At 36.4% G+C, this 15886-nt stretch overlaps 1 protein-coding gene across 1 annotated transcript in view; it reads right to left on the bottom strand.

The window, feature by feature from the left end:
• Nucleotides 1–1969: 1969 nt before the first annotated feature.
• COG6 (component of oligomeric golgi complex 6) overlaps nucleotides 1970–15886 on the bottom strand; it is a 56968-nt gene continuing 43051 nt past the window's right edge. Inside the window, exons 14-19 of the mRNA XM_082482202.1 lie at nucleotides 13704–13835; nucleotides 12997–13164; nucleotides 10871–10978; nucleotides 9301–9354; nucleotides 6333–6412; nucleotides 1970–2781 (exon numbers count right to left, since the gene is read on the bottom strand). Of these exons, the coding sequence (XP_082338328.1) occupies nucleotides 2634–2781; nucleotides 6333–6412; nucleotides 9301–9354; nucleotides 10871–10978; nucleotides 12997–13164; nucleotides 13704–13835 (690 nt within the window). The 3' untranslated portion in view covers nucleotides 1970–2633. The remainder of the gene's footprint in view (nucleotides 2782–6332; nucleotides 6413–9300; nucleotides 9355–10870; nucleotides 10979–12996; nucleotides 13165–13703; nucleotides 13836–15886) is intronic.

The following is a 15886-nucleotide window of genomic DNA, read 5'->3' on the forward strand; positions in this document are numbered from 1 at the left end:
CCGATACCCAAAATGATTCCATTTACTGCAACATTTCTGGGTCATCCCTCAAACTAAACAATTAGATGACCACGGCTTCACAGTTCCTAGTGTGGAAATCCTGGGAATTTGTAAAATAAAAAGGGTCAGAAACGCCAAGCTAGAACAGGCAGGTCAAAAATCTGATCACCCTTTCCTTCCTCCTCTAAGGAAGGCACGCAAGAGGAAATAACAACACTGAAGACAGAAGTCAGTAAATCAAATGCTTTTATTGACATTCTCTCATTTGTGGCCCTTTGTCATTTACTTTAATTGCACAGACCAAAATTAGTGATGGATTAATTTTTATGTTACAACTTTTACAGCCTTTGCATTTTTATTAAGAGAAGATAAAATCACGGATAAGTCTCTACATGGACTCAAAGACAGGAAGCAACTTCTTACTAATCCTCATGCAAACTACTGACTGATTATTGGAGACTGAGGTTGAGTGTAATTTCAGGAGAAAGTTCACTCTTACGAGTATGTTAACCTAATAACAAGCTAATTTATAATCCTTTCACAACTGATGTAATTTTCATATATTAGATAATTATTATAGGCATATTAAGCAATATTAACATTATTAAACAACAATGAACAGCCTTCTGAACGTACACTACGGTAATGCAAAATCTGAGTAATTTAAAGTGCCTTACATAGTAAAAGAGCATAATTTTCCATTACAGCATTTCTAAGCTTCTAGAATGTTTTGTCTTACAGGTCTGGAGTTTTTAAACAGAATAAATCTAACATTAACATTTACAGAAGAATTTATGCCTGATCCAAGAACTCCAGGGACACTTAGACTTTCAAATCTTTTTCTATTACGCCAACAAATTATGCCCATTTGGAAAAGGAGCTATTGCTTTACTGTGGTATTACTAAGGAAGCTGATTTCTGACCGAACTGGATATATCTTGTGCAATGAATTTTATGTATAGCTGCTGCTCTTCTCTATTCCTTGCTCTTTTGCAAGCATACACTAAACTGCAGACTTGGCTGCCACTAAGTATATATTTTATATGGGGAATATTATTACTGATAAAAATAAAATATGTAAGTTATTCAATATGAATGACTGCTCATCTCCCCCTTGATGTATATAAATAAGCCATGCCTAATATGAGCGTAAACTCAGGCAACTGTAATAACTCTGTGGCACCCATACAACAACACAGAGGAAAAAAAAAATAAAATTAAATGCTTCCAATGAAACAGCTTAAATTATCCTTAAAAAAAAAAAACAAACACAAAAACAAAACACCAACAAACAAAACACACCAACAAACAAAACACCTAACCCCAAAACACCCCAACTTCCTTTTTGTTTCCTGAAGGTTTCTCTCTAACAAGGCTTTCCTAAAAGAAGAATATGTTTAAGGAATTTGCAGAAAATTATCATAAGACCCAACAGAGAAGTGTCCTACTTATCTATTTTACTCTCTTACTGGAAGCAAAGGTCTCCTAAATCATAAGTATCTATATAATTACGGTTTCTACACAGAATACATTCAGCTTTGCACCGCAGGAGGAAAGAAATGAAACCTTCAGTCACGGCTTTCTATACATCCAGCCTAGAACAACTACACACCGTGGCTCTCCACATAATTCCCAGGACAACCTGTGGCTGCCACATGTGAACTTCACTATTATTTTTAAGTAGCACCACTGCAGACATGTAAACCACAAAAACCTCTTGGTGGATTATTAACTGAATAAATGCTTGTACTACAGCAGATGGACTTTTACCGTACTTAAAAAAAGAAAGGCAAAACACAAAACGTGTACGTGTGAAGGAGGACTGGCCATACTGCTGTGCAATCCCTTTTCCTAACCTACATTGTTATTGGTCCCAGCCTTAAGAAATCAGCATGTTTCAACTGATACGGGGATTCCTACAGGACAATTGCACTGAAACAAATTCCTTCCAGTAAAACAAAATTATACAAATAACTTAAAGCATTAAGTTCCAGGTTATGTACACATGCATGTAGCTCAAATATTTCTTTTTCTTACAGAAAATACCAGAACTAGCAACGATGATAATGGATTCCAAGAAAGCACATAAATTTTGCCTCAAAGATTTAATCAACAGGATTTGAAAAACAGCATGAAATACTCTGAAATGATTTATGAGCTGTAAAAGTGATGGACTTCAGACATTCAAAGTGTATCAGTTGTATTAACATTACAGTTATCAGTGTTTACCAATGATAGGCTGAAAAAAAGAGTGAAAGAACAGGGAAAACCAAATAAAAATATTGGTGAGGTCGTAAGAGAGACATTGGTTCAACCTCTAGTTGAAAAGATTATGTACAGCAAGGAAAAAGCTTCTTTCTCCTTTTTCAAGGAGATTGCATATTGTCAAGGTCCATTTCCATTAGAGGAATACATTAAAATAATTTTTAATCTATATTCTATTTTCTGGCCTATAGAAGGTATTCAAAGACACAGGAAACACTAGACTTCTGCCAAGCAGATTAAACAAAACCACATTCCTACGTATTTTTAGTATACAGTTACACACCGAAATTCAAAACAGAAAAATAACTTGATGCAAATACTCAACAAATACAGAATGATGGATTCTGATAAATCTGGGGGAAGCAAGACTATGAAAGGAGTGCCTGAACTTGATGAGGAGATCTGTGTAGTACGGTTTCTGGATCCTTATATTCATTTGAAGGATCCATCACAGCTGCATATAACTCACTGTAAGCTCTGCAGACCAGTTCTGTTGACTGTTTTATTATCTGCTCTCTAAAAATCAAAACAAAAGCATAATTGGCAAATCATAAGGAATATAACTGTACTACACAGAAGGAGTTAAAAGATATACAGTAAAAAAACACATTAAAATCACTGTCAGTTACATTAAAAAGCCCTTCTACTTCAACTGTGAAAAGTTAAAAGTTTTTTTAAAAGAAGGCTTCTTCACCTCTTCATATTGTACATAGATAAACTCATATATATGATCCTGATAACGAAGAAATTAGCTGCTTTATTTCTGCAATCATGAAAAAAATTGTAGAGGGATTTAATCTCCATACATTAGTTTTTCACCTGCACTCCCCTGCATCTTTTAAAAGACTGAGCTGATTAAACAGAATAAATCTAACATTAACATTTACAGAAGAATTTATGCCTGATCCAAGAACTCCAGGGACACTTAGACACTTAGATCACTTAGTGATCTACCTTCTATCTCCTGTGGCTTCTCGCTGTCCTTTGTAAATACACACCTTCCCCCTCCCCCCCCCCAGTCTACCAGCAAATATATTCTATTTGCTTTATCTTGACAGCACCTGATTCCATAATCAGTCAACAAGGAAGAGCTAAAAATGATACTGGTCAGAGATTTAAAACTTGCTACAGCCTTTGACCAACGCTGCTATGAAGTCTGTGTCCTGTTATTTTTCTGGATCTAAACGAATAACAACGTGCAGAGACTGAATGCTAAATTTAATTAGAAAGTTTAATATTTTTTGAAGACAAACTAATATTTTTATTTCACATTGTCCATTGAATGTCAGTTAACTTTAATCACCATGGTGATGTGTTTACAGTTGCAGATGCATTTTTATCTATCAAAAACAGTAGTTACAACTATTTTGCAGCCAAACCCATGCAAGTGGAACACCAGGAGAAGCTGAGGAAACCAAGGTAACCATGAATCCAGAGTCGGCCCTGCTATAATACACAGCAAAGGAAGAAAGACACCAAAACTGCATCTGCTAAAATCAGGGCTGAATTGGGAATTGACAAGTTAAACAAATCTCAAAGACCAAGTGCAGAGAACTTCGTCTTTTCAGGAAATATTAAGAAATGGAAGCTATGAAAAAGAAGATTAAGAGAACAAACCTGCATTCTATTCTGATGCACAGTATCCAGTTTCTCAATATACAGGAACAACTGCCAGTATTACTAGGTTATTAGCAAATCTAGAAACGCTGTTATAAAGTAAGTATATCCAAAGTGTTCAGGTAAAACAAATGTCTCTGATCACAGTCTGTGATCGCTAAGCTACTGTAACATGACAATCTTTTAAAAAAGTATTGCACACAGAATTCATATAAAACAAACTGTATTGCATCAAATAATATTAAATTAAAAAAAAAATTCGTTAAAGTATTCCAGAGGACTGAACAGCATCAAATGAGTCTTTCCATCAAATAATGTCAGTGTCATTAATCAGTACATTAGGATTTCAGTTGCCATAACAACATGATACATTTTATCACTAACACAAATGGCAGCACTTTCTAAAAATAGTAATTCCAGCATTCAGTTACTGTGATCCAACAAAAATGAAAAGAGCTTTTCAAGACCAACAACCACAGAAATAAATAGCTTAAAACTTTTTAAATGAGCAAAGGAATTTGAAAGACAAGAGCATGCACTGGCAAATGTTGGAAGAAATGCTCTTCATAGTTGTAAAGCTTAAATGATATTGCCAGTGAGTATATAATACACTGGTCCCTTATCAAAAGCACATGGTCTGATTTTAAGAGCCAAGGAACTCTTGCGTTCCAGCTCAACTGTTGGAACAGTAGGTCACAATTATGTGATTTCAAGGAAGACGTCTTCAAAATTAACATTGAACGTCTGCAAAACTAACTTGAAAATTTCAACTACTATAGCCAGAGATTAAATTATAGTACTGGTTAAATGTTCTGCCTGAATTTTGAGAAACTTTTGAATTTTGAAGATTTGCTACAGAAAATATTAAGACCGTGATTCTATAAGCATGCCTTTCTGTAAATAGGTATCTTAACTTCAAAAGATAACATGAATTCAGAGTAAATTGGGCTGAGAAAGGTTTCAAAAGCTTATCAATGGGATAAGGCTAAGAGCGCACACATGACCAGTTTATCTTGGTTGATCTGACAGAAGAAACGATTAAGTCAGGCAACATGCCTGAGTCTTTATGGTAGCATAAAGTCTACCTCTTAAAAAATTGCTTCTGTGTTAGCAGTGAAAAATTGAGGCTTTCAAAATACATTTAATGTTACTATGATTTTTAAATAGACGTACATTAAAAAAAAAATACCAAGAGCTAGAATAAGGATTTAATAGCTTGACACCTAGAAGCAGAAGTTGCAATTCTTCACTGATGGTACTGCTCAGGCTACCCTGTTTGATCTATACTGGAGCAGAACAGCTCTCACACAACAGGGTGAGCTCTGCTGGCTGAGCTGCAGGAAGGGTAGCCCTAGCAGAGAGACCCAATGAACTACTGAAAAGCACCAACATCCCACATGCCGAGCCACGCAACAGGTATATGGCATGAAACTGGAAGTCTTTGGATGAGGAGAACCGGAGCAATACAGCAGGAAAATCTGGCAGTTGGACTAGCTGATCATTGCAGGTCCCTTTCAACTGAACTATTCTATTCTAATAAATTCCCAACAATGAATATTTTTCCATTGACATACGTAACCTTCTAATCGCAAGATATTGTAAAACAATCCAGCTGAGGACTGGTACTACTAATGAGACTCCAAATATTGTTGCATTACATAAAATCTGATGTACTAGTCTCAATTTCTCATATATTCCGTAATCTGCATTCTTCACAAAAGTGTGAAAAATAATGTCAAGAAAATTTTTTCATCAATGCAGCATATAATTCTAAGAGTTTAAGTACTACAAAATGTCTTCATATGGTTTGCATTTAATTGAAAAGAAATTCATGGCACTTTCCCTAGCCTTAGTGTTCAGTTATATTCAAAAAACAAGAGAAGAGATAAATAATAAAATTATCCGTTCTAGAATTCAAAGAAGGTATCACTAAAAAAAATCAAACCCTGTATTAGGTGAAAGGTAAAGTAATCTCAGCACAATAATCAATGAGACAGAATGCCAATACTCTACAGCAGAAGACAACAAACTTGAAAATTCTAGACCTGATGGAGCAGTGGGGATAAAAGAAATCTTGAGTGGAGAATTACGTATTTCATGTGTCTTTGGAATGCTTACAAAATAGTTCTAAAACAATTTACAACTAAGTTGACAAAAAACTGCTGACATAGTAGAAGATGTTCTAAATAGATGAATGTAATTCATTTTGATGGTGTCCGATAAATCAAGAGTAACTACTTCAGAAAAGTACAGATTTACATATTCCGTGAGGAATATGTTTGTTCAAAAAGAGGAAAGTCAGAGCAAAACTGAATTGTGACCTGAAGGACAATGCAAATATGATCACAGCTGATAACTTGAATTCTCATCATGGACGAGTAAAACCTAATCAAATTCATCTTTCTGATCATTATGCAGGCATAATAGAAATTCAAAGGTAAGGTACTTACTTCACAGTGGCACTCAGAAGGAAATTCAGCTGAGACATTACCAGACTATCTGGAGCAGACAGATAGCGATCAAACTGAGCCTAGGGGTGGGGGGAGGAAAAGAGAATATGAGATCAACGTATTGAGAACTTGCTGTTATATGAAAACAGGTAAAAACACAGATCTCTGAAAAGTGATTATATTAACATGGCCCCTTCTTATTTGATGAAATTTTCTCTTTTTAGATATTTAAGATAGAGCCTAACATAATATATGAATGTTTAAGGTAGAACTTATTAGTCCAAAACAAATGTCTAACTTCAGCACCTCTGCCACCAAAATTTTAAGTTTCTGACTCTGAGGAGTATGAATGGAGGGGCAAATAATGAGAATCCAGCTTCCATAATTATCCATCTAAGTTTCCTATGCAGCTGGTGCACATATGCATGCACCACCAAATATCAGACCTAGTCTACACATTGCAGAAGGAATACAGTAGCCTCCAGATAGAAATCTGGTCTGCCCATGTTAGACACGTTGCACGTTTCTTTTTACATGCTTCTTTTTTTTTTTTTTATTTGGCAGGGAGTCACTGCTTAATAATCTAATGAACACTTATTTTGGGAAACATAAGTGCAAGGGACCTAATTCAGGCTCCTCGTACTGCTTCTGAGCCTACTTTTTCTCCTCCATATAATATAGTGAAAAAAAATGTGGTGCTTTGATTCTAGTAGTTCGGAGAGGAAAATGCCAAGGAAGAACATTTTATTATTATTTAATTATTTATCAGAGAAGTTGGGGATGCCCCATCCCTGAAAGCGTTCAGGGTCAGGTTGGACAGGGCTTTAAGCAAGCTGATCACGTGGAAGACGCCCCTGCCCATGGCAGGTGCATTGGACTAGATCTTTAAAGGTTCCTTCCAGCTCAAATCATTCTACGATTCTATGATGAAATGGGCGACTATATAGAGAAGATGGAGCCAGGTCTTCTCACAGGTGAAAACATGAGGAATACTGGACACATATAACACAAAGGAAAATTCTGATTAGATAGCAAGAGGAAAAATTGTCACCAGGACTGTCGTCAAACACTGAACAGGTTACCTAGAAAACTTGTATAATCTCTATCCTCAGAACTACTCACTCAAGCAAGGCCCTAGGCAACTTTATCTAATGATGGCAGCATTCCTGAACACTGGATGAATCTTCTCAAGTTAGTAAACCCTAAAATCCACATCCATCCATCATTTAAACGTGCAGAAAGTGGGCACAAATGACTAATGAAGTCACTTACAGTTTTCACAAATTAACTTTTTTGGGGTCGTCTGACCTTGTTTGGAAAGCAAGGGAGCTTTAGCTGAGAGAGGTATGGACTTTACTAGAACAGCATCTGCAAGCACACATGAACAGCTTAAAAGGCTGAGACCTAGAAAACTTTCAGGTTAAGTTGGAAGGCAGTGAAACTTCCTGCAAGTACTCCCTCCACAAGGTTTAAATCCTGGGAAGCCAACGGATTAGGCTGATAGATGGGATTTATGTGGGTCTGATATCAGCATACTGCCTTCCATTCTGGTTAAAGTGTGTTCACACAAACAGACATTAAACAAAGTAATGGAGAAAATAAAACAGTTGCATTCTTCTCTAACTATTCAAGTGAAATTACTATGTACCACTATAGATAACAGAGTTACATATATATATTTTAAAGACACTGTCCCCAAGCTGCAGTCTTTAAATTCCTTATTGGTCTACACCACTATGAAAAATAGAAGGTATTTTAAATGCAAAATTTATAGCTATTTATAAGAATGAATGCTGATCTGAGTAAACCACTGAGTGCTCTGTGCCAGAGCTCTGTTCATCCAACCAGCTTGGTCATCACTGGTTTAAAACTTGAACAGAGAAAAACAGGCTACGCTGACACAATTAGGAGGTATTTAACATACAATTTAAAACAAAACAAAACAATTTTTTTAAAAAAATTCTTTTAAAAAGACCTTTTTTCATGGGGGTATATATGTACTACTGGATGAGTGGGTCTTATCTACAGTTAAAACTTTCAGAATAAAGCTAAACTTGGCTAAGCAAGAAGAGTGACAGATCATATTAAGACTTTTTTATTAGGACTTTTTACTAGGGCATGTAGTGATAGGACAAGGGGGAATGGCTTTAATACTGGAAGAGGGCAGGTTCAGATTGAACATTAGGAAGAAATTTTTCACTTTGAGGGTGGTAAGGCACTGGAAGAGGTTGCCCAGAGAGGTTGTTGAGGCCTCGTCCCTGGAGGTGTTCAAGGCCAGGCCAGACATGGCCTTGGGCAACCTGGTCTAGTGGGAGGTGTCCCTGCCTATGGCAGGGGGGTTGGAACTCGATGATCTTCAAGGTCCTTTCCAACCTAAACCATTCTATGATATATTATTGCCTACTGAACTGTGATATTGCTATCTCCATGCAAAATAGCCTTCACACACTCTAAGAAAGAGTATCAGCTGGTAAGTTGTTTTACAATATATTATAGCTTTCAACTTAAAAAAATATAACTGTGACATATGCCCAGCACCTAACTTCTGAGTTTAGCTGAACTATTTGCATAAAATCAAAGCCTTAGGACTAAAATTATAAATGACAGCAGAACATATATTTCAAAGCATATAGGCAAAAAGAAACTTTGGTGATTAAAACTAATTAGAGTTAAGTATTTGCTTTTAGCAATTTAAGATGACTCATGGGATAGCATTTTTGTAAGCAAAGCTCTGTTTCTCAAGGCTTAGAAACTAATATTCTATTACTACATGTTCATAAATAATTTATGTATTTATTACTTCAAGTGGTCAAATTACTACAAATGAAGAAAGTATTCCCAGACATGTAATTCAGCTATTCTTAAAAGTACGACCGGTTAGATGAATATCTACTGCATCACATAATTCAGAGTATTCTTTCCCATGTCACAGCATCACCATCATAATATGAAATTGTAAAATGCTTACCATTGCAACCTTCAGAGACACAGAATCCATACTTGGCAAATTTGAAAGAGGACCCTAAAAATCAGCAAAGGGGGAAAAAAAAAGTCATACTAGCATATGGAAAAAGATAAATAATGAATTCTACAATCACTTCAGTACTAAATTGTTATTTGGTCCTGCTACAGGATCTTACATGTTTGGAAACTGAAGCACCATATCAATACTGAAATGATGTAACAGTTCATTTGCATTCTACTGCTCTCTTAAATTAAAAACTCAGAATACTGACTTTTTAATATGTCCTTTCAAGTCCTTTTCTTCCTTCTTCACCATTAAATGATAAACCCCCAAAAAAGCCTTGCATAAGGTCTAAGAACAAAAACTGAACCACAAACTGGCCACATCCCCTTGCTGTTCCAGAGGACAACTTCCCTCTATTCATCTGTTCCGGGACTGTGCAGAATTCAAGCCTGCCTCCCAGTAAATCTTCTGTGCTAGTACGGCATTACAATGTATACATGCTGCCTAACCCCCGAGCAAATCCTGTGACAACGCCACCTCTGCAGCCAGGCAATTGGACAGATATAAATGAAAATTGCTACATTCCATTTAACAATCCGTTGATTTGAAATTGGTTTTAGAATAGGATATGGGCTCATGAATAGGAAACCAAGCTGAGTTATTAATCAGATTATTTATACATTTATTTATTCATCTTTACACATAAAAATCTGTTGAGTTTGGGCACTTTATGCAAAATTATTGGCTGAAGAAACAACATAAAGCTCTCCAACGAAGTTCTGCTTTCTCCAGAAAACACTGTTCTTCACCTTCACAAAAGGACATAGTCACAGCTGAAGGGAGGAGGGGCTGTGTTAACACCTATCATATAACAAATGTGGATCACAAGAAAGGAAGAGCATGCGCTCTGAATTCCAGTTTTTAGCTCATCCTAAGAAATCTGGAGTTTTCACTTTTAGAATCACACAGTCTTAGTGCTAGAATAGTGAGAGCAACGAGTAAGGACAAAAGAGGAAATTATTTCAAATTACTATTAAACTCATCTGCCAATTTTTCACAGAAGAAAAAAGCAGTAATTGTCTCATGCATGCAGGGTATCCACTCCACATATGGTGTTAAAGCATGCAATAGAAGAAACCTTAATGCTGCATGCATTGCAGTCAGTATGTTCTCGACGTCATGGAAGTGGCATACAGAGTGAGTATTTGTGTTTTAGAGCCAGCTTGACTCTGAGACACTTTCTGAACCATACTGAACTACCTATACAGTTATTCTGAGAAGGTACAGGATATCTGTGGTGTATGGAGCCTGCTGATGGTACACAGATAAGCTGCACAGAAGGACTGTCGCATACCAAACCTGCTGGCCTTGATGCACATAGTGTAGAGGAAATCTGTATATAGTTGCAAGGTGCCTTTGTCTAACGGTTCTGGTCCCGTGTGAAAAATCAACAGATACTACTGAGCTTTTGCTTTCAGAGGAAGCTTAATTTGCAAAAATATTAGTACCAAAATTATTCTAATTGGCAAGTATGAAGTACTTCCTCAATGTGTACATTATATAAGCTTACCTGTTCCGGTTTGTGTTGCTGCACAGAGTTATACACGTAACTTAGACCAGCTCTTGTTAAAACGTAGGAAGCTTGTTCATTTATGAGTGTATCTAAGTGAGCTTCAATCTGAAATTTTAAGCATAAGGTATTTATAAAATGTGGATGAGAATATGAAATAGAACAAAATCTGGGGTTAAAAGCTCTAGAATCACAAATAAGAAGAAAAAACCCACAAAAAGTAAGGAGAGTGATCAACACCAAGGAAAAACCACAAATACACACAGCAAAATTATTTTAGCCATTTATATCTTGCATATTACAAGGAGCCAAGAATAAAAATATAGATAATTCTTTCATAACTGACTAACATAAGAACCTAATATTTTTGCATCTGTAAATTCAACAGCACCAAAACTTAAGAATATCAAAGCCCTAATCTTTAAAATTGCTATATCTTTTTATTTTGCTATAGTTCTTTGAAAATATGTGATAAAAATCATCTTATTGAAAATAATGACAATAGCATAGCAGTTTTATAATACGAGAGTCTTTCACAAGGAAAATACAACTGAAACTAAGTCATAATCAGTAATGATTTAAAATTCAATACGGATAAACATGTATTCGACAGAAGTTAACTGAATAAACAATAAGACAATGAAATTACAGCTATCATTTTTAATTATCTTCATACGAAAAAAGTCATAAGTGTATTTTACATTCTTAGTACAATCTTCATTTTGCAGAGAAACCTAGTCAATAAATCCAGTCACAGCAGCAGCAATCGTTTTTTTGGTTTGAGTAGTCTTGGAAAGATATTTGGGTACATATACTTTTTTACTTCATTTTTACAGATAACCACCCCACATTTCATTTATTTTTCTTCTAATCTTCTCAACCCCACATTTCATCTTCTAAACCCCACATTTCATTTATTTTTCTTCTAATCTTCTAAAGCAGAAATTTAAAATACATCCAACTCCAGTAAAATGCAAGACTTCCATGTCTGATATTTTAAGCATTCACTCTTTACTTCCTAAAATTGTTTAGAAAAATGCTCTTTTCTTTTTAAATCAGGGGGGAAATCTTAATATTTCAATTTGGAGATTTTAACTGTCTTAGAGAGTTCTTTTTTTTCTATGAAAAATGTTTCTCTTATTAAATATGCCTTTCTAACTCCACTTTAATAACCTACTTATGTATAATCTTAAAGATATTTTTTCAGTCTGTTCCTGTATTTGTAAAATGTTTTAAGAAAGTAAATGGTATTAAATGCATAACCTCAGTTCTACTGCTTATTTGAAGAATAAATCTATTGCAACGTTTACTATGAAAAAGAAACTCTGATAATGGAAATTAGAAGTGCCCCAGACAGTTTGGTGGGGTTGTCAGTTTGTTTGTTTCAGAGCTAAACAGTGCTAGAAATTCTAATTAGGAGAAGAAAGCGAAAAAATGGCTCACAGCCAATCTTTACCGGTGACTTCAAATAAGAAGTTGTGAATTTTTTTCTAAGCCCCCCAGCTCCAAAAGCTCTCCTGAGATATATTGCAGAGATGTTCATGGGGCAAAACTATAAATGGGCAGTGTCTATGTTTTCCCAAGTCGGTGGTTTACAAACTACATTTTTGTTTCAAAATGGTACCACATATGAACCACTGGCACATCAGGTGAAACCAAATAAATGAGAAAAGAAAGGTAGAAAGAAGGACTGAAGTAGTAACTTCAGCTGTACTATATTGTAGTATAAACTAGATGATGATGTATTATTAACTATATGATGGAAGAGAGTCAGCCATTTGACTGAGCTTTCAATTCCTATTTGATTCTTCAGTTTGCAGACAAATACTAGAATAATTAGGATAATGAAAATGTATACTGATATGTGTTTATCTGCAACTAAATGAAACCAAACCAAACCTTCTAATCATTTTTCTGTCTGTTTAAAATGAAGTATGTTGTGTACCATAAGCTCTGACTTGCCTGTTTGCTTATGGTCTCTGATAAGGAGCACTCTTATCCCATTTCCCTGATTTAGAATTGACCCAAAGCCAACATTATAAAAGATAAACACGTTCATATCACAACTTATAGTCTGCAAAAAATCAGTCATAAGTTCATTTTCTTTTGGGGCTATTAAAGCTTACCTGAAACTGTAACATTTCTAGACGTTTGTCAGTGAATTCAAAGAGAGCCAAAGTAGTCTTCATCATATAAAGCGAATTTACCATGAAGGTTGCCATATCAGCTGTGCCCAAATTACTAGCAGACATAGTACACATCTGTAACAATGGATCTAGCACACAAGACAGAACCTAAAATAGAAAACACACAGAAAAGAAGGAGAGGAGGGAGGAAATCACGTCACACGAGGCTTCTAAGCTCATTCTGTCTCTCTCACGTATTTATTCCCCAAAGCAGAATAAAGAGAAATGAGAGTTTCCAACTGTGAAAGCAGTTTTCTACTGGATTTGTCAGCAGGTGATCAGCTACCATAGTGATGGGAAAAGTATAAAAACCTGAGAAGAACAGATTCTAACTTAGCAGGAGGAAGAGTAACCCAGATTAGATAATTGGTAATTGTGCAATCTTGAGGGTGTATTTACTTAATGGAGTAGTAATTGGATAACAGAATTTAGATGCTGCGTTAAGAGTAGCACTCCATACTGTACTGTAATTATCCACTTTGTTAGTCACACTCTTGTTCACTTTACAAACTCAGGTTTGGTAGAAAGCTCCAAAATGGGACCAGACAAAAAAGATTAATGTTTCACCCATCTTTCATGTACCGAGACTCACACATACTTTTTTTTTTTTCTCCCCTCCTCTTACGAGCAGTCAAATATTCTTATACCTGCACAAAGTCAGCTTGACGGGCATCCAGTGGAACAACAGAGGAGTCATGAGACGCCAGAACCTCCCGTAGCAAGTTAAGTGTCTGATTTAGTGCAGAGCTTGGGCCAAGATCAGGAGGCGGGAGTTCAACCTGAAGAACAAGATTATCTGTTTGTCATTGGGTTTTTTTTGTTAAATTAATTTACAGCAAACACCAACCAATCTGTTAGCACAAATGCAACCAGCTAATAATAAAACTACATGTAGCCTTGCAGAGAAGAATTTTAATTTGACACTGGACATATCTAGCATTTTTCAGACAATAACTTCCTGCAACTTTCAGCATAACAACCCCATTCCGTGACAAGCAAAACTGAATTTCTTTTCATTCAGACTCTGCCTATTTTATAATCTTGAGAAAACCAAACACTATTGCTTTTGGTAGTAAAAAAAAATACATTTGCTAGATGAGGTGCCGAAGAATAGCTACGTTGCCGGCACCACTGAGTTCACTTTGAGCAGGACTTCCAGTAAACACTCCAGAATCTAGCGTGGGCAGAGCTCTGGGATATTAGGGCGATACTGCAGCAGCTGAATGAAGTCATCTTCTTGACAAGGCTGCACAGCCCCTGTCATGGTGAGTATGAGAGCTGCAGTCCCAGATGCAACAATGGTGTTTTTATCAGGGTAGGTTAATGGTTGGACTTGATGATCTTAAAGGTCCCTTCCAACCTCACTGATTCTATGATTCTATGATCTTAATCCCTAGCAAGTTTGTACCTTACATTACCAGTACACAAATGAACTGTGCACAAGCTAACTCAAGTACATCTACATAAACTGCACTGATACTGCAAGAACTGGAACACAGGACCTCAAAGCTGAGAAGTAGGAATCGCAGATGTTTAAAAACCAGAAAGAATAAAAGTTTTTAAATCTTAAGATAAAAAAAAAAAACACTATTTGAGTCAAATTATGAAAAGTTGGAGCACTGAAATGGTTTGAAATTCTATGCTATTTTTAACAGAGGCTCACATACTTTAGCCCTTCTTTGTAACAGGCAAATACCATTAAATGCTTCATAAAACGTTTATATAAGATAAAACCTAGTACATCTCTCCCAACCCACATTCCTCGGGCTCTACTCCAAACATAGGTGCATTTTTCTTGTCTTCAGTGGTGCCTCAAACTGGCTTCCTACTGCCTCTGGACCCTCACTACGACCCAGGCCGTTGGCCTCGTTGCCTTCTGCCTCCTGCCTACCCAAAGGCAAACACAAATCTGGCTGAGACACGCAGGATTAAGCTAATGCTTCAAGGCATAATCTCTTTCCAGAAGGATGCAGGGAGAACTAAGTTTGAGGGGACTGGCCTGTGTGCCTCACTCAAGGTGTCTGGGTGCAGCAGAACAAGGAAGCGTGCAGTTCTGCAACGCTCTTAAGACTCCAGCTCATCGAGAAAAGAAGGCAGCTTTGCATGGACCCCCAAGCCACAGGCAACATGCTCCATACCTTCCCAACTGAGAACTACTGATTAATAGCGTAATAACGTACATGTTCTGAGTCTCCAAGGAAGAAAAGAAGTATCGAAGGGGCACAGGCTGATGGCCAAAGAAACCAAGAAGGACAGTATAACAGGCATTTTCAGAGCGGAGCATTTCAGAGCCTTCTGGAAATGAATCTGTACCTAATGAACATGCCACCAGAGAAAGAAGAAACAACTCTCTCTCTTTGGAGACAGGCTTAGCTTTCACACTGTGTGTGTTTTGAAACATTTGAGATACCGTACATGTCCCCACACTGCTGCCAAGACAGATCAAACAAAAACTTTCTTGCATCCTTCTGAATACAAAGTGTTCCTCTATTCTCACTTTCCAAGAGATAGTATACTGAATTCGAGGAACTAATGAAAAACTAAATCTAATAGGTTCAGAGAACAGTTGTTGTTCAGCCTAAGCAGTCTTGAAAGCATAAAAGAAATATTCTAGCAATGAAGTAACAGTAATTCAGAAAGAGGCACTTATTCAGTGCTGATTAGTAGTAAAGTTTACTGAAATTTACAGCACTGAGTGGCTTTCTTCTTGTTTATTCTTGTTATTATTAGGGGTATTGATTATGCCCTGAACACACTGTTCTCAGACCTGAACTGGACCGTGTTCAGGGATATTTTGGCATTAATTTGAGACTAGAGTTTGATGGGGTTT

This window comes from Vanellus vanellus (genome assembly GCF_965231255.1).
Source record: "Vanellus vanellus genome assembly, chromosome: 1".
Lineage (NCBI taxonomy): Eukaryota > Metazoa > Chordata > Aves > Charadriiformes > Charadriidae > Vanellus > Vanellus vanellus.